This window comes from Halichoerus grypus, chromosome 15 (assembly GCF_964656455.1).
Source record: "Halichoerus grypus chromosome 15, mHalGry1.hap1.1, whole genome shotgun sequence".
Classification (NCBI taxonomy): domain Eukaryota; kingdom Metazoa; phylum Chordata; class Mammalia; order Carnivora; family Phocidae; genus Halichoerus; species Halichoerus grypus.
In genome coordinates, this window is record NC_135726.1 from 16,146,415 (window position 1) to 16,164,856 (window position 18,442).

General features: G+C 53.0%; 1 protein-coding gene across 2 annotated transcripts in view; it reads right to left on the reverse strand.

Moving 5' to 3' along the window:
* Window positions 1-4,100: 4,100 nt before the first annotated feature.
* Window positions 4,101-18,442, reverse strand: part of WWP2 (WW domain containing E3 ubiquitin protein ligase 2) — a 140,865-nt gene continuing 126,523 nt past the window's right edge. Inside the window, exons 11-24 of one of the 2 annotated variants that reach the window (XM_036070803.2) lie at window positions 17,945-17,999; window positions 14,397-14,478; window positions 13,681-13,809; window positions 13,227-13,302; window positions 12,846-12,917; window positions 12,530-12,618; window positions 10,535-10,694; window positions 9,118-9,251; window positions 8,675-8,815; window positions 8,279-8,399; window positions 7,868-7,972; window positions 6,841-6,937; window positions 6,607-6,679; window positions 4,101-6,102 (exon numbers count right to left, since the gene is read on the reverse strand). In XM_036070803.2, coding sequence (XP_035926696.2) covers window positions 6,003-6,102; window positions 6,607-6,679; window positions 6,841-6,937; window positions 7,868-7,972; window positions 8,279-8,399; window positions 8,675-8,815; window positions 9,118-9,251; window positions 10,535-10,694; window positions 12,530-12,618; window positions 12,846-12,917; window positions 13,227-13,302; window positions 13,681-13,809; window positions 14,397-14,478; window positions 17,945-17,999 — 1,434 coding nt within the window. In that variant the 3' untranslated portion in view covers window positions 4,101-6,002. Of the gene's footprint in view, window positions 6,103-6,606; window positions 6,680-6,840; window positions 6,938-7,867; window positions 7,973-8,278; window positions 8,400-8,674; window positions 8,816-9,117; window positions 9,252-10,534; window positions 10,695-12,529; window positions 12,619-12,845; window positions 12,918-13,226; window positions 13,303-13,680; window positions 13,810-14,396; window positions 14,479-14,598; window positions 14,618-17,944; window positions 18,000-18,442 lie in introns of those variants that run through there. The other variant, XM_078062535.1, reaches the window with a different exon arrangement.

Genomic DNA, 18,442 nt, shown 5'->3' on the forward strand with positions numbered 1-18,442 from the left:
AGCAGAAGTTTTAACCTAAAACCCCGCAGAGGGAGATGCAGAGGAGAAATGAGCAAGTCCCCAGAGAGACTCAGTACCTGGGGCAGCGGGAGGGCAGGAAGAGAGCGGACTACTGCAGTAGGTGAAAGTCATTTCTACATGGAAGGGTAGGACACCCAGGTCCCCATCCCCAGCCACAGAGCCTGGCTATGTCCCCTCTGCCAGCTACAGGAGCCCAGGCTGAGGGGAGGGGCAAGAGGGCGAGAAAAAGCCAAGCGAGGGGCCAGGACTGTGGAGAACCTAGGTTCCTTCCTTCTCCTGATCCCCAGCAAGCCTACAGGCAGGTGTAGCCGGCTCAGGTATATCCTTCCCCCCACGCAGAGAACAGAGCATTCCTCTCCAGGGAAAACGATCACCCCAGAGAAAAGACACGTGAGCGGTGATGTTTATAGCCCCAGTGAAAAGGTCCACCTGCTATGAGTCCTCTCACAGCAAAGACCAGCAGGCAGGAGACCACCCAGGAGTGTCGTCTGAAATACAGAGAGCCACAGAGCTTAGGGAAGGGGTTGTGCTCTCCCTTCGTGTGTGTTACAGCTGTCTCCTCCTGTCCTGCTGGGCACCCATTCAACAGCCTTATCTTTTGAGTGGCAGTTTGGGCCCTGGCCTGGGCGGGGGGGGGGGGGGGGGGTACCCAGGAATATCACAGATCCAGGCTGGATCCCGCGATGGTTTGTCTTGATGAGTTGCCGCCTCCATCTTTCTCAAAGCCACGGCCAGGAGCATGGCAGAGGCAGTCTGGTTTTGCTGCAGTTGGCTGGTTGGCCTGCTTTTCATGAAACGGGAGGGAGCAGTGGGCCGGTGCCCAGGCCCTGTCTAGACTGGAGCTTACTTAGAGCCCTGACGCCCAGCAGGTGTGCTCCCAGGCACCACCGACAGGCTCTGGGTGCCGCACACTTGCGAGCTTGTTCAACGTTTTGCATTTTGTTCTACTCTGACCCTCGGAAATCTTCCTCTTGTTTTTGAACAAGACTTTTTGGCTTTCTCTTTTTTATATGTTACGTGTCTTTATTATATGTTTGGAATGGAGAGGTTGGCCAAGTCGTGAACTCATTGTACCATCTTGACAGAACGCATTTTGGTTTCTAACATTACTCCAAAAAGAACGGAGAAGAGTTGATTCTGTGTTTGGGGCAACTGAACTGAAGTTGGGAATAGAATATCATAGAGACCATCAAAGACATCCAAGAGAGCGACAAGAGAGGCAAGTTGAAGGGGCCAAAACTGACAGGCATCAATAAGAAAATGATTACTGTCACTGGCACCAACTGAATCAGATTCAGACCCTGAATCCATGATGTCCAAATGGTATGGACAAAAGTGCGCCGAAGAAGTCACATGCTCCGATCTGAGTCTGTTGAAGCTTGACTCATAAAGCACGGGCTATAGAAAAGTGAGCTGGACTGTGGCACTTCAATCAACCTCAGAATCAGAGGGACCTGATAAGTAAGAGGATATTGAAAACTTAGATTCAGGGGCACCTGGCTGGCTCAGTTGTTAAGCGTCTGCCTTCAGCTCAGGTCATGATCCCAGAGTCCTGGGATCGAGCCCCACATTGGGCTCCCTGCTCAGCGGGGAGCCTGCTTCTCCCTCTCCCTCGCTCCCCCTGCTTGTGTTCCCTCTCTCACTGTCTGTCTCTGTCAAATAAATAAATAAAATTAAAAAAAAACAACAACAACAACTTAGGGTAGATCATAGGGAAACGAGCTGGGGTAAGAACTTTGGGCACGAACTCCATTTTCTTTGGATGGGGCTGGGGCCTTGTTGATGCCAAGGCCGGCTGAAGAACCAGGAGAGCTTGCTATCTGCAAGCATACCTCTAAACAGAGACACAGAGATCTTTAGGGTTTTTCTAGAAGGGTAATGTGAGCCCCAATATAGAATGCCAGTTGGGTAGCAAGAACTGAGACTCCAGATCCAGGGAGGTCCCACCTTATGTAAAGTCTCACTGACATATGGGAGACCCATTGAGATCTGGGGCAACAAAGGAAGTCCTATCAGCTCTTTACTTCCAAAATCACCTTATAGCTTTGGCTAATTACATCAGGAACTTATTATAGCATGTAGAGGTAGGGGGGCCTCTCTGCCTGCCTAGTTCTACCTGAAACACTTCAGAATAAGGAGAAGAAAATGAGGATATAAGAAAAGCAAAGAGAGGTACTTAGAAGCCCCCAGGGTGAAAGACTAGATGAGGAAGAAACAGTTGTATTATATTATACTATTAATTCTGGAGCAAAGAATATTTATTTATATAATCATATAATATAAATGCTTTCTGTTGCTTTTCAGCTTTTTAAATAAACCTTTAGAAAAAGTACAGATGATTTCCTTGTGATTACACAGTACAATGTTAAAAGAAAAAAAGAATTTGTGTAGAAGTAAAAGGACAGCTAGCCAAAGTCAGGGGAGGGAATGCAGATGGAGTGCTGGAAGGGCAGCCAGGGGAGCTCAGATGCAGTTCTCAAAGTGGGGTGACAAGAGACCCTATCCATTGCTAAGGCTAGGAACACAGGAACCTTTTTGAGAGCCATGGGGTAAACTCTGTTGGGCATTTAAAGTTCTATCTGGAAGGATACAAAAGAAACTAACAATCATAGCCTCTAGCAGGTGATCAGAGTGGCCGAGGAACGAGGAACAAGAATAAAGGGGGGGGGGTAGCCTTTCACTGCAGACCCTTTGTATCTTTGAATTTTAAAACTTTTTAAAATTTTTAAGTAAAAATAAAGGTAAGTCATCAACCATCCAACTTCCAGGACTGCCTCCCACACCCTGGAAGAGCAGCACCGGTGCACAAGACCCGCCCAAGGACATTCGCTGAAGCTCTGCAGCCAAGAGCAAACGGTTGGATGCAACCGTAATGTCCCTTAGGATGGAGATGGGCGTATTACAGGAACCATACTAGGGAATATCATGCAGTAAAGTTTCATTTAGACCTATGTTGAGGAAAATGGAAAGGTTTCCTTAATACCTTGTTGAATGAGACAAGTGAGTTAACATAGGTAAGATCCCATTTTGGGGTATATCTAAAAATGGTATGTATATATGATCTGCATATGCACACTAAGTAGTACGGAAGGGCCGCAGCAAACCTAACAGCAGTATACTTCCGAGGTAAGACTGGGCAGAGGGGCGCCTGGGTGGCTCAGTCGTTAAGCGTCTGCCTTCGGCTCAGGTCATGATCCCAGAGTCCTGGGATCGAGCCCCGCATCGGGCTCCCTGCTCAGCAGGAAGCCTGCTTCTCCCTCTCCCACTCCCCCTGCTTGTGTTCCCTCTCTCGCTGTGTCTCTGTCTGTCAAATAAATAAATAAAATTAAAAAAAAAAAAAAAAAAAGACTGGGGAGAACAGTTTCCACCTGAGCATGTCTTACTTGAATTTGTTATGGGATCTCTGCATAACGTGTAGACTTTTTTCAGTCATTTTCTCAAAGCACAGCATTGCTCTGTCAAGTGAAAAAAGGCTTTGGAGGGGCGCAGTGAATTCACGGAATGAACTCCAGGGAGGAACCACTCTGAACATCTCTGCCTCCCTTGAGAAGGGCAAGGCTTGATCAACGTCATTTCCATGTCAAATGCCTTAAGACACAACAGCATGGTGATCTGTCCCATCTGAATCCTTAAGAGTTCAGAAAAGTGGGGGGCAAGACCTCGTATGACCATTAGCTCAAGATCATGGCATCTCTCTGTCATTGCGGGACTCAGTAAATGCTTCTCGAATGAACAACTGCCCAGACACTGTCCCCAGGAGCTGGTTTCCAAAACCCCACCCGACCTGCAGCCACAGCTGTTCATGTTCTGGCCCCGCAACCACTGTTCACAGAAACCCTGGCCCGGCAGGGGGAGGATGGGGGCGTCCAACCCTGACCGAGGGCTGCCCCCGTGACCCCTGCACAAGGACTCAGCCACCCATAAGTGTGACTGTCTCGGTTAATAACACACACATTTTAGGAAAAACCAGCAAGGTCACGGAACTTCCAACCCTATCTGGGCCTGGAGGGTCTGTGGGGCCCAGAGGCCTCTCGTCCAGAGCACAGCGATTTTGTAGACATCCACACCAACACCACCCACAGCTGCTGATTTGTTTATTGCACGAGAAACTGGCAATACCAAGGCAAGGGGGAAGGCATTACAAAACCATCTGTTGACCAACCCAGAGCTACCGAAGGGCATTCTACACAACACCTCAGTTATATACATGTATGTACACACACGCACACACATGAACACACTCTGAATACCTAAGAGTCTCAGGCTTCCAAACCCCACACAGCAGCTTGCACCCCAACCCCCCCAGGAGAGAGGGACACTGTAGGGAAGCACAGCAAATGACTCAACGAAAGAAAAAAGGCTGAGCTCCGGTGAGCTGAGACACTCAAATCAGCACACGCAACAGAGCAGACATAGGCTGTCCCTCCTGGGCGGCGAGGGGGGAGGTGGTGGGGGGTAAGAAAAGGATCTGGGGATGTGAGCCGGTCCTAAAAAGGCCCTGTGACTGGTCAGTGGTCCTGCCTGGGGTCCTAGGAAGCTCAAGCTAGTCTGCAGCTGGTGCTCAGTGAGAGAGCCCCAGGGGCCCAGACCAGGGAGCTCACGACCACCACCCCTCCAGCATCCCAGAGGAGCATGTTCGCCTTGCACGTCCCACACACATTGGAGGCTGGCGGGAGCTCCAGAAACCGAGTCAGACCGTGTGCGGCAGCTTGAGGCCCTTCCGCTGGTCTCCAAGAGCATCATTTTCCACGTGCAGATAAAGCCTCACTTCCAGGCAGGATGAACATGCTCTAGGGTGGCTGGGACACACTGCATTCTCAACAGGAGACTAATGGACCTGCCTGTAGCCTCAGGGGCTGGTACGGAATGACAGGGTCATCCACCCCCACATGCTCCATCACTTGGGGCGGCCTGAATAACTACATCTAGCAAAGGAAGTTCTCTACCAAAGGTGGCAAGGTTGGGTGACACCCAGGATACCACCCCTCCCCTCCCTGTCAAGGCTTGGGGACTGGGCCGCTGTGAAGCTGGGCCGCCGGGTCAGGCCTGCCTGAGCTCACAGAACTGCTAAGGGGGTTCCTAAAAGGAGCAGCTGTTTGGGAAATTCTTGGACCAGCGGTGCCGGGTCCCTCCAGGTCCCAGGGACTCCCGGTGTACCAGCTCCTTGACAGAAAGTGACAGCGGCATACCGACATCAAAACACAAAGTAACGCTACACACAAAATGCTTCAAGTTGATACAAAAGGGAAGAGAAAGTCTGAGGGTGTTTGTTGTTTCCAACCCACTCACACCCAAGCAGCTGGTACAACCCTTTATTCGCAGGAAAGAACAAATTGTCCCGCACCGAGTGCAGAGATGGGCCTTGCTGCTCAGCCTCAGTGGCTGGGTCCTGCTGGGAAAGGCAGCGCGGGCCTCGACCCAGACCTCTCTCCAGGCGCGGGAAGAGTTCCTCTCCCTCAGACCTCCATTTTATACAGATCACTGGAAAAGTTCTATTTAAAACAGAACCTCTTTTACTGACAAAGACCCTGGGCCTTCTCAGCCCAGAAGAGCTACCCCGAGTGAGCGGCCAGTGTCCTTCTTGCCTAACTAGCCCATGAGAACCAGGGCTTCTGCTGCAGCTCTTCGGCACAGGGCCCCCTTCCCTGCACGCTCATGCATGCCTAGCGCTGGTCTTAGGGGAAAAGGAGGAAGAGCTTACAGAGAGGGTCAGGCCTCCAGACTTTGCAATGGGTGACGGGGCCAAAGGTGACATGGGGGCTTTATTCCAGACTGCCACCAGTGGGTAGGATAAAGGAAGGGACAGGCAGGACCTCTTGAGGTCGGGCTCTGCTACCAGCCTGATGACAGTGTGGTCCCACGCACGGCCACCACCTGGCAGGCGGGGGGGGGGTCCCAGGAGCTCTGTGGCCACTGGCCTCTCGGGCAGGAAGAACTCATGACTACATGTGCGCTGGGGGGTATGGGGGGGGCAGCCTCAGTTACTCCTGTCCGAAGCCTTCAGTCTCCTCAATGGCGTACAGCAGCTTCTCTTTCAGCTGTTCATAACTCTTGTACGGTGGGAGATCCAGGCGGTTGAAACTGTTGAGAGAGGGAAGCACAACAGTCAGCAGAGGGAGGTCAGGGCTCCATGGCCCTGCCCCAGCCTGGCTACAGTGGGGTCAAAAGAGTTCATGTGACCGTGGCTCGACCACACCACCAAGTGGCCAGATGCCAGAACAGAGTCCTTGAGGGCCCTGCCGTGTGAGGCCTTCATGCTTCCTGTCCCTGCTTCCACCACCCCCCGGAAGGGTCAGCAAACAGGGCAGGGCAGCTGGAGAAATGGGGGCCTGGGCAGAGGGCACACAGGGAAGCAGCTCTTTGTCTAGTGGAACAGAAGTGTTTGAATATTTAATAGCTGGTGAGACCATGAGGACACAGAACTGCACCACAACCCCCACAAAATCAGAGGCCCCTCCTCTCCAACCCCAGGGCCACACAAAAGTTGCCGAAGTCCCTGAAGCTGCCCCACCCACAGGGCTGCCCTCAGGAACTCATCTGGTCTGTGAGGTTCTGGCCACCTCCCACTAAAACCAGCAGGCTCACCACGTGTGACTTCTGGGCAGCCAGGTTTCCTTGCCAACCTTGTCGATGCAAAACTTCTGTGGTCCATTGCTACCTGTTACCCAAAAAGAAACAGCATATACAACAGGACCACGCCTTCCGTGGGCAGGACCTTGACTCCACCCAGAGATGGCTCAGGCCCTGCCCACTGACTCGCAAGGTGGGAGCAGCCCTCAGGCCCACCCCAGGGCCCCAGCAGGGCAAGGGAAGACATACCGATGAGTTCCGCAAATCCGCCAACAGGCAGGCGGCAAGTCCCAGTGACGAACTGCAGCAGTCGGATCCTCTTCTCGTTGTCCATCTCCTTCACCACCTAGAACGAACTCCACCAGTCAGAGCAGAGCCGGGCAACCCCCGTGACCCAGAACCTTGCTCTAACCTGTGACTCCTGTCAGCCGGAACCCCTCTTTAGGGCTGAGAACACAAAGCCCGGGTTGCGTCAGGGGTTAGAGCCACCACCCTTGGAAACCCCAAAGCAGCTCCCTCTGACGGGCTGTTTGGAGGCCAGTCCCAGCCCATGGGACATCTCTGGTCTCAGGGGCCCCTCAAGTCAGGTATTCTTTTCCCATCCAAGTTCTGCTTTGAAAAATATACTAAGGATGGGAGTGATTGCTTAATGGGTATGGGGTTTCTTTTGTGGGGGGAGATGAAATGTTCTGGAATTAGATGGTGGTCATGACTGCATCACACTGTGAAGGGCCAATGAACCGTAATACCTTAAAATGCTTAACACGGTGAATTTCATGGGATGGGAATTTTGCCTTCACAAAGAAATTTTTATTTACCTACTCTTTCTCATGTATGCTATACTTCATAATGACAACGACAAGACTACACATATAAAAGAATCAATTCATCATATCCAGGACTCCGAGCTCATTCAGTTTCTTTGGGGACAAGCACGTGCTGTCCTGTCCCCCCCAGCTGGAAGGAAAACCACACAACCAATGGGAGCTTTCCTTCCTGCCTGCAGGCTCACCCTCCTGCCCGCCAAGGCTGACCACCAACATGTCCTGTCAAATGCCCTGGTCACAATCCAGCTGCAACAGCTCTGTTCGTCCCAAGGCTGGGTTTCTCTTCTCCTTTCACAAAGTGAGGGGAGCATCAGAGATGAGGGAGGTGACCATGAAACACGTGTCCTTGAGCCTGAGATCGAATCGGGTCTCTTTCCTGTGGCTGACTGCTAAAACACCCCTGCCCGGACCCTTACCCCAACCCCGCTGGGACGGGCCCCAGGACCTACCTGCCAGAACCACTGGATCTGCTTGCTGTTCTTGGTGTAGTGTCGGTAAATAGTGTTCTTCTGCCAGTCGCTCATGTCTATCTCTTGCATGCCGCAAAGCATTAGCTGCAGGGAGGACAGGTGTCAGCCGCCCAGTGCCAGCCCCCTTCCCACTCACGAGCAGATCAAAGCATCCCAAACATCTTCATGATTTCTGCTGGCAGTGCTAATAACATGGGTGATACGAGTCTTGAATGTGGACGCCCTCAAAACAAGTGTGAGAAACCCAATCACAACTATCTGCCCTGCTGCCTCGGTCCCGAGGGAGTGTGAGGTTCTACTGGTGAGTTTCTCTGGAGACACAGTTTGCCAACAAAGGGCACGACCGCCCCGGAGGCACAGGCTCAGGGCGCCGGCGACCCCAGCTCTCACCTCCAGCTCTTTCTCATCAAAGTAGCGCAACCACTCCAGGGGGGCCACCTCATTGAAGCCATCCAGGAAGGCTTTGGTCTGCTCTTCCACGCCCCGGGTGAAACGCCAGTCGGTCAGCAGCCTAAAACCAAAGACCAGCCATCAGCGGAGCTGAGACGCACTGCTCAGGTGCAGCTTGGGGCCTGCCAGGAGGCTGCTGTCACAGCGAGCGATCAGCTGAGAGGTGGCTTCGGCGCACCCAGAGCCAGTGGGCTGCCGGCCCCGGGCCCGACGCCAAATGGGAGGCTGTGATCCCTGATGAAATGCACGGGGGGCCTGGGTGGAGGGTGCCCCAGAGACAGGGGTGGCTCTGGTCCCCTCCCCCCGCCCCCCGGCTCCCCAGCGCTTAAAACTCACATGATGTACTCGTCCTTGTTCTCCTCTGTCACTCGGATGCTCTCACCACCTTCCTTGAGCTCGTGGGTCGTCACCTTGCCCAGGATCTCCATGTCCTGGATGAAGTACAGCTCTAGACCACACTCTTCCAGGTTGTTCTCTCTGGGGGCATGAGAGATCAAGAGGGAAGAGGTCTACCTTAGAAGGGTCTCCCCTCATCCTGCTCTGTCACTCACTTTAGTGCTCATGGGATGCTAGGACTCACAGCCTAAATCCAGAACAGCCGCAGGAGAGAATTCTGGAGCTGCCCGACAGGGAAGCCTAGGAGCTGCGCACCTCCACAAGCACTTATAAAGCCCATCTGAGCTCAGAGCCATTCTGGCAGAGAAAATAAAGGCCAGTAAGGCCTACTCCCCAACCAGAGATCCCTCTCCTCCCAGCATGGCACAAAGGAGAGGACTCACTTGATCCAGACAATAGAGTTGTAGAATTCGGGGTCGATAGATTCCAGGTCCTTCAGGGTTGGTCTCTTGTTGAGCATCCGCTTATAGAAAGGGAGGGTGAAGCCCGTGTCAATGAACTTTCCATGGTACAGAGCCTGAGGAAGAAGAGACATGGCAAAGGGCTTTGGTCTTCTTAGGACACTGCCCGAGGCAGGCTCTTGGATGCTCCACACCAAAGCCCAACTACTGCCACCTACCCTTTCTCCCCAAGAGCAACTGTGACCTTGGGACAGTGTCTCATCACAGCTGCAGACCACAGGGGCAAGCAGAGCTGGCCTACTTAGGAACGCACTGCCTGCCTAGCACGCTTGCCCGCAGGCTCCCTGCTCTAGCAGAGATCTGCCCCACGCTCACGGACAGCACAAGCCCAGGTGGCAGCCCTGACGAGTGAGTCAGTGACGCTCAGAGCTGGGCGGCAGAGGCAGCCAAAAATAATGCAGACGCTGTCAACAGCGGGAGCTGGCGGGCCAGTGGTGAGTAATAGTCTAGGGTTTTACTGGTCTGTCCTGTCGGCTGCTGGGCCAGGCGGGTCTCTAGATCTGGGAAGAATGTGCCCACTTCCTGAGCCCAGCACCTTGGCCAAGAACTTCCAGACAAGGGGAAGGCACATATTTAGTCATGGCTCTTGTGTTCTCGCGGGCAGAGCATTCGGAAAGTCAGGAGGAAGCAAAGGAAAATTAGCAATGAAACAAACTACCAAATATGGCAGAAGGACTGTGGCTACTATGGGCTCCCCTTTCTCAACCCTGGTTCTCTACCCTCAGGAGACACTCGACAGGATGCATGTGACATGATGCCCTCCTCTATTCATACTGTGTTCCTATTTCTAGATAAATACAGTACCGTGACTCCCCTTTCCCTGATGACGATGCCTCCTACATCCTGACCAGCTGGTCTACCAGGCTCTGTTTTAAGCTAGTGTTGATTCCAAATCCCCTTCCAGAAGGCCCAAGTGTCTCAGGCAGATATTCCCTAACACTCTCACCCAAGGGTTGTGACAGACGGTGGTACCCCACCCCGCATCTTCCCTCCCCCCTGCAAGAAAGACAGCAAGTGGGCAGTGTTTGCCATGCCAACATCCTCGACAGGGTGGACGCTCAAAGTTAAGTGATGTCCATGGCCCAGAAACCCTGGGCTATCGCTCAACAAGTCCTACACAAATCAACACAAGAAAACTCTCTCAAAGCCCCTGGGGGTGCCCCTGAGAGAGCTCTGAACTATCTCCAGAACTCTCTCCAGCTTTTTGCATTTCTTGTTAGGTGTTGTGTGAGGAGAAGCGTGGGGCTCAGAGACAGGGCATCCACTGCAGGTTGCTGTCGGTGTATCCGGCCTCCTTGGCTGCCGCCCTCTCTAGAGATCTCACAGCCGTGCATCTTACCATAGCGATGAATCGGCCAATAAAGCGGAAGTAGGTGAGGTGGTCAGGGTTGATGGAGGAGGCAGGGTTGATCTGCAGGCAGTAATTGTTCTTCCCGGCATATTCAAATAAACAATACATGGGGTTGAGCACCTCATGGGACAGGAGGAAAAACCACTCCCTATGAGAAAAGACAAAGAAAAACAAGAGTAATGGATCCCTTCCTGCACAACTGCACTGTAGATGTGACTCTCTTCTGCTGTCCGGTTTTGGCTAGTTTGGAGACACGGGTCCCTGGGAGTCGAGCTCCACTGGGATGAACCCCTGGTATAACCTGTATTAACCGCAGGTCAGTGAGCAAGGGTGAACCAGGACAACAACTGCACTTATAGACAGTGCTCAGGAAAGCCTCGTGCATGTGTCTGGGCTCCCAGGGGATGCATTCCAGGACTTCACATCCGTTATCCAGTGTGGCTGATGGCAAAGGAGCTTTTGGTACCCCGAGGCCACCATGCACAGTTGTGTAGGCTGTGCATTGTACAAGAGCACTATGTTAAAATATCATAGATTTGCACGTTTATTACAATTTTCCTGCATACAGCAGTCAACCTGTTTTTTTTCTGATAAAACCAAAATATCATGACCATTTCCCAACATGGAAGTGTCTTGAGAAAGAGCATCTTTTCTAAATCTTGCAAAGGTGCTGTAGGAAACAGCTCCCCCCCTCCCCGTTTCCACCCTGAGTAGGCAGCATGAAATGAATACACAGTAACACGTTCCTAGGTCCTGATGCATGAGAACTCTGTAATCCGTGCTGCCTCTAGATTACAAACCTCACTCCCATTAGCTATACAAAAGGTCTCTCATTTCCCTTGCTCTTTGCCCTCCCCTCACCCTAGACCCCATCACCATACCCTTTCCCACACTTCCATGCATTTGTCTGAACCAACACCCATGCCTTGGCATCTCTTTGTGGCCTAGGTACAAGCCTCAAGCCAGAATTCAGGGTCCTTTCAGGCTTGAGCTAAACCAGCAGGGGGACATCCCAAGGGGGCCAGTCCCTCTTGCTCGTGGCCGGGCAGACGAGGAGTCCTTCGATGCAGAGGGTGCCTCGGTATCCTGTCCGTGGTTCTACCCTGTGGTAGAACAGCATGACGTAACCTACCATAGGGTAAAACCACTGGCAGGACACAGAGAGACAGACACACACGGGGTGGGAGCCACACCACCAAGCAGAGCCTGGAGAGAAGGTCACCATGGTCACCACAGAAAAAGAGCAATTGATCCACAGGGGCCAACAAGGAGGGCAGGGCCACCAGCAAACAGAGGACCAGAAATAAGTGAACCCAACACCAAGAGAGATGTCCCCACACCATGAGAGGTCAGTGAGCTGAGCAGTCACCGCAGGCCAAGGTGCTCCTTCTCCCTGCCAGGGGACTTCAGCCCCATGATCCAAGGCAACGTTTTGTCAAAGAGACTGTTAACTTTTGCAGGTAGGCTGGGGTGAGGGCAAGACAATGCTTTTAGGCTCTTTTTATGGATACATCAGCCATTTTAACTTTATTGACCCTATGCACGTGATGTGTAGTGAGTGCTGATCAAGGCCCTCTGGATGGTGACACAACTTGCATATGGCACGCACACACCAACACACCAGATTCAACCTGGCCCAGCTGCCTCAAGAACAGAAGCCCAGGGTCGATTTCGAACGGAAACCATAGGACACCAATATTTAACCACTGCCCACTGGTGCAGCCAGACTGGTTCAGGTACAGAAATCACGCACCACTGTCCCTCTGAAGCGCCCAGCCTCTCCACAGACCAGTAACTCAAGGGTTAATGCCCAGCCCACAAGGGGACCCCAGGACGTGGACTGGCCCTACCCATGCCGACTCCTGAAGGTGCCTCAGAGTTTTGGGAACCGATCTGAGCAAGGGGGAGGCAGCTTTCTGGCCGCGAGCACTAGAGCCGGGGGAGATGGGGGGCAGCACAGCCTTCCAGGGGCGCTGAGCTCACCTGGCGATGCCCCCGTAGTCCAGGCCCTCCTCACCCCGCATGATGATGTAGAGCCGGCGGCGCAGGTCGTAGGGCTTCATGTTCATGATCTGGGGAGACAGAGCATCGTGGCCAGCCTGCCACTCCCCGCTTCCATGGTGGACCGGGGGCAGGGGGCAGGGAATTCTAAGTCCTGCTCTTCCGCAGACACTTGTCACCAAGGCCCACACCCTGGAAACTCTACCATGTGGGGCTAACAGGCCACATGATCGAAGATGGGGTGGTGTGAGGGGGCCTTCTGCTCGCTGGGTCTTAGACACCATGATTATTCTCTAACCTGTTGGAAAGAATCCTCGAAAAGCGTCTGCCTGGAAACACTGATCTTCACATGGCTGGGGAGGGCATTTGACTGAAAAAGAAAAAAAAGGAAAAAAAGAAAACCAACCCTGAATCAGGACCTCAGTGGTCACTATTCAGTCGGGTCTCCTGTCTGTACAAACAGGCTTCCCCGTCTCCCTGGGCAAGTGGCGGAGAGCCTGGTACCCCAGAGATGGGAGCTGGTTGTCGGAAGACGATGTCTGACAATGCTCAGGGCAGGACAAGTAACCGGCCCCCACCCGGGACGCAGGCATCTCAACACCTCTGCAAGACTGGGAAATCATGCCAAAGTAACTCAGTCAACCCCAGTGTCTGGGGGAGGTCCGGTCCCAGCACTCACGTGGCAGAGGAAACGGAACTGGTGATACTTCCACCGAAAACTTCGGTCGTAGGCACCAGGGGAACCTTGCTTCGTCCTGGGGAGAGCAAAGATGTTCTAGAACCCACGTGATTTCTCAAAAATTAGCAAAAGTTAGCCCTGAGGAAAGCTGATGCTATGTTAAAGACCAGAAAGGCGGGCATAAAAGAAAGGAAATAACTGGCATTTCTGCAGACAGATTTGAGAAGTAAAAACAAAAACCAGAAATAAAGCCAGACCTCTTGCTTTTAGAGAAAGACCACTAGTGTTATTCCGAATAAAGAGGACAGCCCCCCTCCCCACTCCTCCAGATCCTCCTGCCATCCCCTCTACTGTGACCCCAAAATTAGCCACCAGAGGGCAGTAAAAGGAGAAAGACAAGGATAAACCCGGACCCTGAGAACAGATACTAAGGCGGCCTGTGGGAAGTCCTTACCCAGACTCAAACCCTGGGCGAGGATCCTTAAAGGTGGTGGTGCGTGTATTGTGGTCCACAAAATAGCGTACCCCTTCACTGGTGTACTTCATCTCCCACCCCGGGGGCAAAGCTGGTTCCTGGATCATCCTGGAATCACAGGAAGAGAGGAGTTATGAGCCGAGCTCTCCTTCTGGGCCTCAATGCTTAGGAGGCTGGGGTTCCCCAGCTGCTGCTTTCTCTCTGCTTTTACCCGGGCTCCGCACAGCCCTTGAGGGTGGCCCTTGAGGAAAGGCACCTGGTACCACCCAAGTCATCAGGACAGTTCTGGAGCAGAGAGAGGTCATGTACCAGCTCTGGGTAGATGGCCGTGGCCTGAGTGGCCAACCAGCAAGCGTGAGACTCCACACGCCCCAACCTAGACTAGCTTCTGGAGGGTGGGGGTGCAGAGGTTCCCTCAAACCTCTTGAAATCACACTATTAGCAGCCTGCACAAGTGGCACAGAGACCAGCGATACCCGCCAGTCGGGCCACTCTCTATCCATCAGGAAGGTCAATTTAAGAAGCCACGTTCAAGGCTCATTAAGCAGACACTATATGGTAAGGGTCTTGGGGCACTGGTGTGTAGCTAAAGATCCCAGAATATTGACCAGACAGGACCAACGCAGTGCAGGGCACCTGGCCCACCCTGGAGCTACACGGGGCCTGCACGGGGCCCACCCGGCCCGAGTCCTTACCCCTGGGTCCGAGGGTCCTCCCACTGGGTAGTGCGTGTGTTATGGTTCACGTAATACACCCGTCCATTGTCCTGTCTCTTCTCTGCCATGGGAGAAGAAAGAAAAGAGGACAATCAGCTTGAAACACCTGGAGCCCACGTCCACTCCCCTCTGGCTCCCACCTCCGGAGTACCAGGTCCGAATCTCTGCTCCCGTTCCCCACCTGTTAGAGAAGTTTAACCGCTGAAAGCCTCGCTCACTCACATCTCTCACTGTAAAGAGGACAAAGAGAATCTTTCCCTATTGGGGAGTGGGGGAAGGATAAACACATTTCCAACTCGAGATCCAGCACTGTCTTTGGTTGGTTGATTCGTTGGAGGGAAGGGGGCGGTGTGGCAACAGGGAGGGGGAGCAGCCCAGCTGAAACCCGAGGCCTAATTGCATCCAGCTGTGTGCAAAGTGGAGGCACGGCCAGGCTCCCCCCAAGCCCGGTCCCCACCCCAGTCCCTCATGGGCTGGTCTCTGGTCCTGCAACTGCTCCATCCAAACAGGGTCACTGGGGGGGCGGCTGCATTTTCCTTCATATCCTCTTGATCAGCGCTCTGTACCACAGGGCCTATCTACCGTCCACCTTATCTCTTCCCCCCTGCATAAAGGCAAAGCTTTGTTCTAAAACTCTCACATCTCAGCAAAACCGCTACGCCGCACGTGTGCATTATAAATGCCTAGGGCTGCGGGCACTTACAATGCCCACTTGTTCTTACACCTAAGTGTGTGCTTCGGGCCACGGCAGTGTTTGGGGGTGCTCAGACATACTGCCCCTGTCCTCTGGACAATCCTTACTCTCTCCCCTCTCTTGGGGCTTGGGTGCTCACGGATGGGAGTCTGGGCAGACCCAACTCTAGCTGGTGATTCCGGGCTTTAAGAGGTGTTGAGAGGGGTGCCCCATCAGGTCCAAGTGGATGACAGGCTGCGAACCCAAGCGAGGTCACCTTTCCCAGGAAGTTCTTGAGCCTTCAAATCTGTTTCTGTCCCCCAAACAAATGATGCAAATGGCCCTCCCTCTTTTACAATGAAAGGGCGAAATTAAAGAAATAAAAATAATTAGTTCCAGAAGTGAGGGGGAAACCAAAAGCTAAAAAAGGCACAGAACCGAGGAGCCCACTCCTCTCCCCTCAAGCATCAGGCTGCAACGTTCTCAGGAAAAACCCAGGGTCTTGGACTCTCTGCCTTACGTGGTATCCGTTACTTGACAGAAATTTTTAAAGCACAGACAAAAGGAAAGAAAGAAGATGCCCAAAATTATGACAGAGCTACTATCACCTCAGCTCAGTTTATGGGACTGTCACACAGAAGGCAGGCTTCCCAAGAAGGTTCTGAGGAAAAGGAGAAGCCGCTCCCATCCCAGAAGCTTCTGCTTTGAACTAGATCCTCCGTGTCTGCTCTGCCAAGGGTCAAAGCCAATGCTAATCATCAGGCCGGGAGATCTGTCCAGCCGGCCTGGGGCCTATGCACCCGCTGCTGTGGGCGGAGGTGGGGGCTACTGGAACTGCCTCACTGCATACAATTTCATAGTCTGAGGGCTGGGAAAGTCCTGAAGTGAGCATCTAGCTTGCCTCCTTTGGGAAGAAGCAGACTTGGAAGCATTTAGTCACATGTGCAGGGTCAAGGCAGCTGAAGAGATGTGGATCTAAACCCAAGGTGTCCTGACCCCTGGGTGTGGGGAGAACCGTGGGGTCTCTCCTGGAGGAGCAGAAAGGGACCTAGGACGGTGAGCAGGAGAGCCCCATAGATTTGATCGCAGGCTCCCACTAAATGCAATTCTCGCTCGGTTCTGCTGCTCTTCCTGTTCGCTGAACTCTCCTTGGGAAGGTGGCCCTGTCCCAGCCCTGAAAAAGCCAACACAGAGCCCAAAGGATCTGCTTAGGGAGGTTCCCTGGCCCTCGGCCGGATGTTCTTTCTTCTCAGTTTCATACGAATATAAGCTTGTGTGTTTTCCTGGTCGTATGTAAACACCGCTGACTTTGCCATGGCTCCTCTTCCCTTCTCAGACATTCCACACTTGGCTTCTGGGAGCTCTTTTCAAGGCGCTAAAGCTGCTCTTACTTGGTGACCATCATGTAACAGAACCCGTACAGAAATCAATCATTTGACGCTATAGATCCACGAACAACTCTGGGTCCCTGGCTCCAGGTCACAGCGTCTATTGGCTGCCAAACACCACCACGGATTCTTGCTTAATCTGAAGCGTTCTCCCCTGCCTCGCCTGGGATCCTGTGTTCGACTCCTCAGACTTGACTGGCTGCTGATCTCTGAGATACCAGGGACCTTTTATCAGTTCAAAGAGCCAGGTGGATGATATTTGTGCGTAAGGGATTCCCTAGCTGAAAATCAAAAACTGTCTGGATGCCCTACTAACCAATATGTCCCCCTAGAAGGTCTACAAGGTCCTTCCAGGGCTCTGGAATGCAGTGGTAATTCACTAAGTGACACCGTGTGGGCCCAAGGAGGGGGGTGATGCAACCTGGTAAATTACTACCAGGGAGTAGTGTGTCTGTACCAGGGGGTTCCAGCTCAAAAGCCATACTTTTCCAGTTCATGCTTATCCTATCATTGTCCGCTTCTCCATCTTTATTGGGGACCGTGCCCCTGCCCAATTTTATACCACATGTGCACACCACCAAATTAGCATCTACTGTCCTCCACCGGCCCAAACAATACATTAAATCCGACACCTGCTGATTCTTGCAAAAAACTGCCCTCTTCCACCCCCAGGGACTCTTTCTGTACTGGCTCAGAGCTGCAGAATGCACTGAGTCTCACCATCTCTCATGACCCCTTTGTGCATAATCACTCCTTCCCAAAATAGCCACAAAGCCCATAATTTCTCCCAAGTCATAGACATCCATCCTTCTAACTCACTATTGGCAAATCACACACCGGAGCTAAAATTCTCCAGTTGACAAGGAGAATCCAGCATGGTACTATTAACCAGCAACGATGCACTTTCACTGAGTTGCCGCCCGGCGCTCAACTCTCTCAACTGCTTCCCTCTGGCCTCTTTCACAACTGTGTCACAAAGAAAAAGGGTGGCTTTCTTTAGTCAAAATTAGGCTGAAGTCCTCCAACATCTCAGCTGCAAAGCAAGTTTTGGTGGGGTGGCTCCTCCCAATCACACAGCCACAGACCTGAAACCAATGCACCAGCGAGTAAGCCGGCGCCAGAATGTCTTAGTCAATGACAGGTCGGATGGGTGGGTAGACAGTTCAAGGTCAGGACCAAAACCCATGGCCGCCCAGGGGCTCTGTCCGCAGGGTCACACTCCTTCAGCCATGGCGGGTGAATGCTCCAGGGGTGCAGGGGAACTCAACTGCCTTCCCAACCTTCCAGCTCCAACGTCTGTAACTGCTCAGGCTTGGCCTCCCCACAGAGCGTGCTGGCGAGAAGCGAAATGGGCAGCTGAGGGCTGGGAGTGAGGAAGCCGCTCCGGGAAAGACGGGGAAGACGACAGAGCACAGTGGGGCATCAGCTGACAGACGGCTGAGCACACAGAAGAACTCGGTACTTACCCCAGCCAGGAGGGAGGGGGCCCAGTGGGTCATGGTCAGTCGAAGTACTTGAAGACTAAACACAAGAAACACAGCAGAACACAGAGGTTAAAAAAAGCCGCCGGTTAAAAATAAGTCGATCGATAAAAATAAAAATGCCAAGGACTCATTTTCATATTTGAGCACTTGGTACACAGGCTACAGTGGGGCCTGAGGTGACATCCCCTCCTCCCAGAAGTTTTTCTCCAAAAAGAAAAACCGAAAAAGAACCCCCCACACGGAGGGCCCTGACAGGTTTTGGAGAGGGCGGAGCGAGGGGGAGGAAGATGCGTGCAGGGGAAGGTGGGCCAGGGCTGTGGAGGCAGAGAGCCGGCCCCAGGAGTGGCAGAAGGGCCTGGGCCCGACGGCCCCGCAAGCTCGGCCGGTGCCTCTGCTCTCGGCTCCGGCTCCCCGGCGGCCAGGGCGACTGAAATCACCACCACCTCCAACTTTCTCCAAGAACCACACACGGGAGGGGAA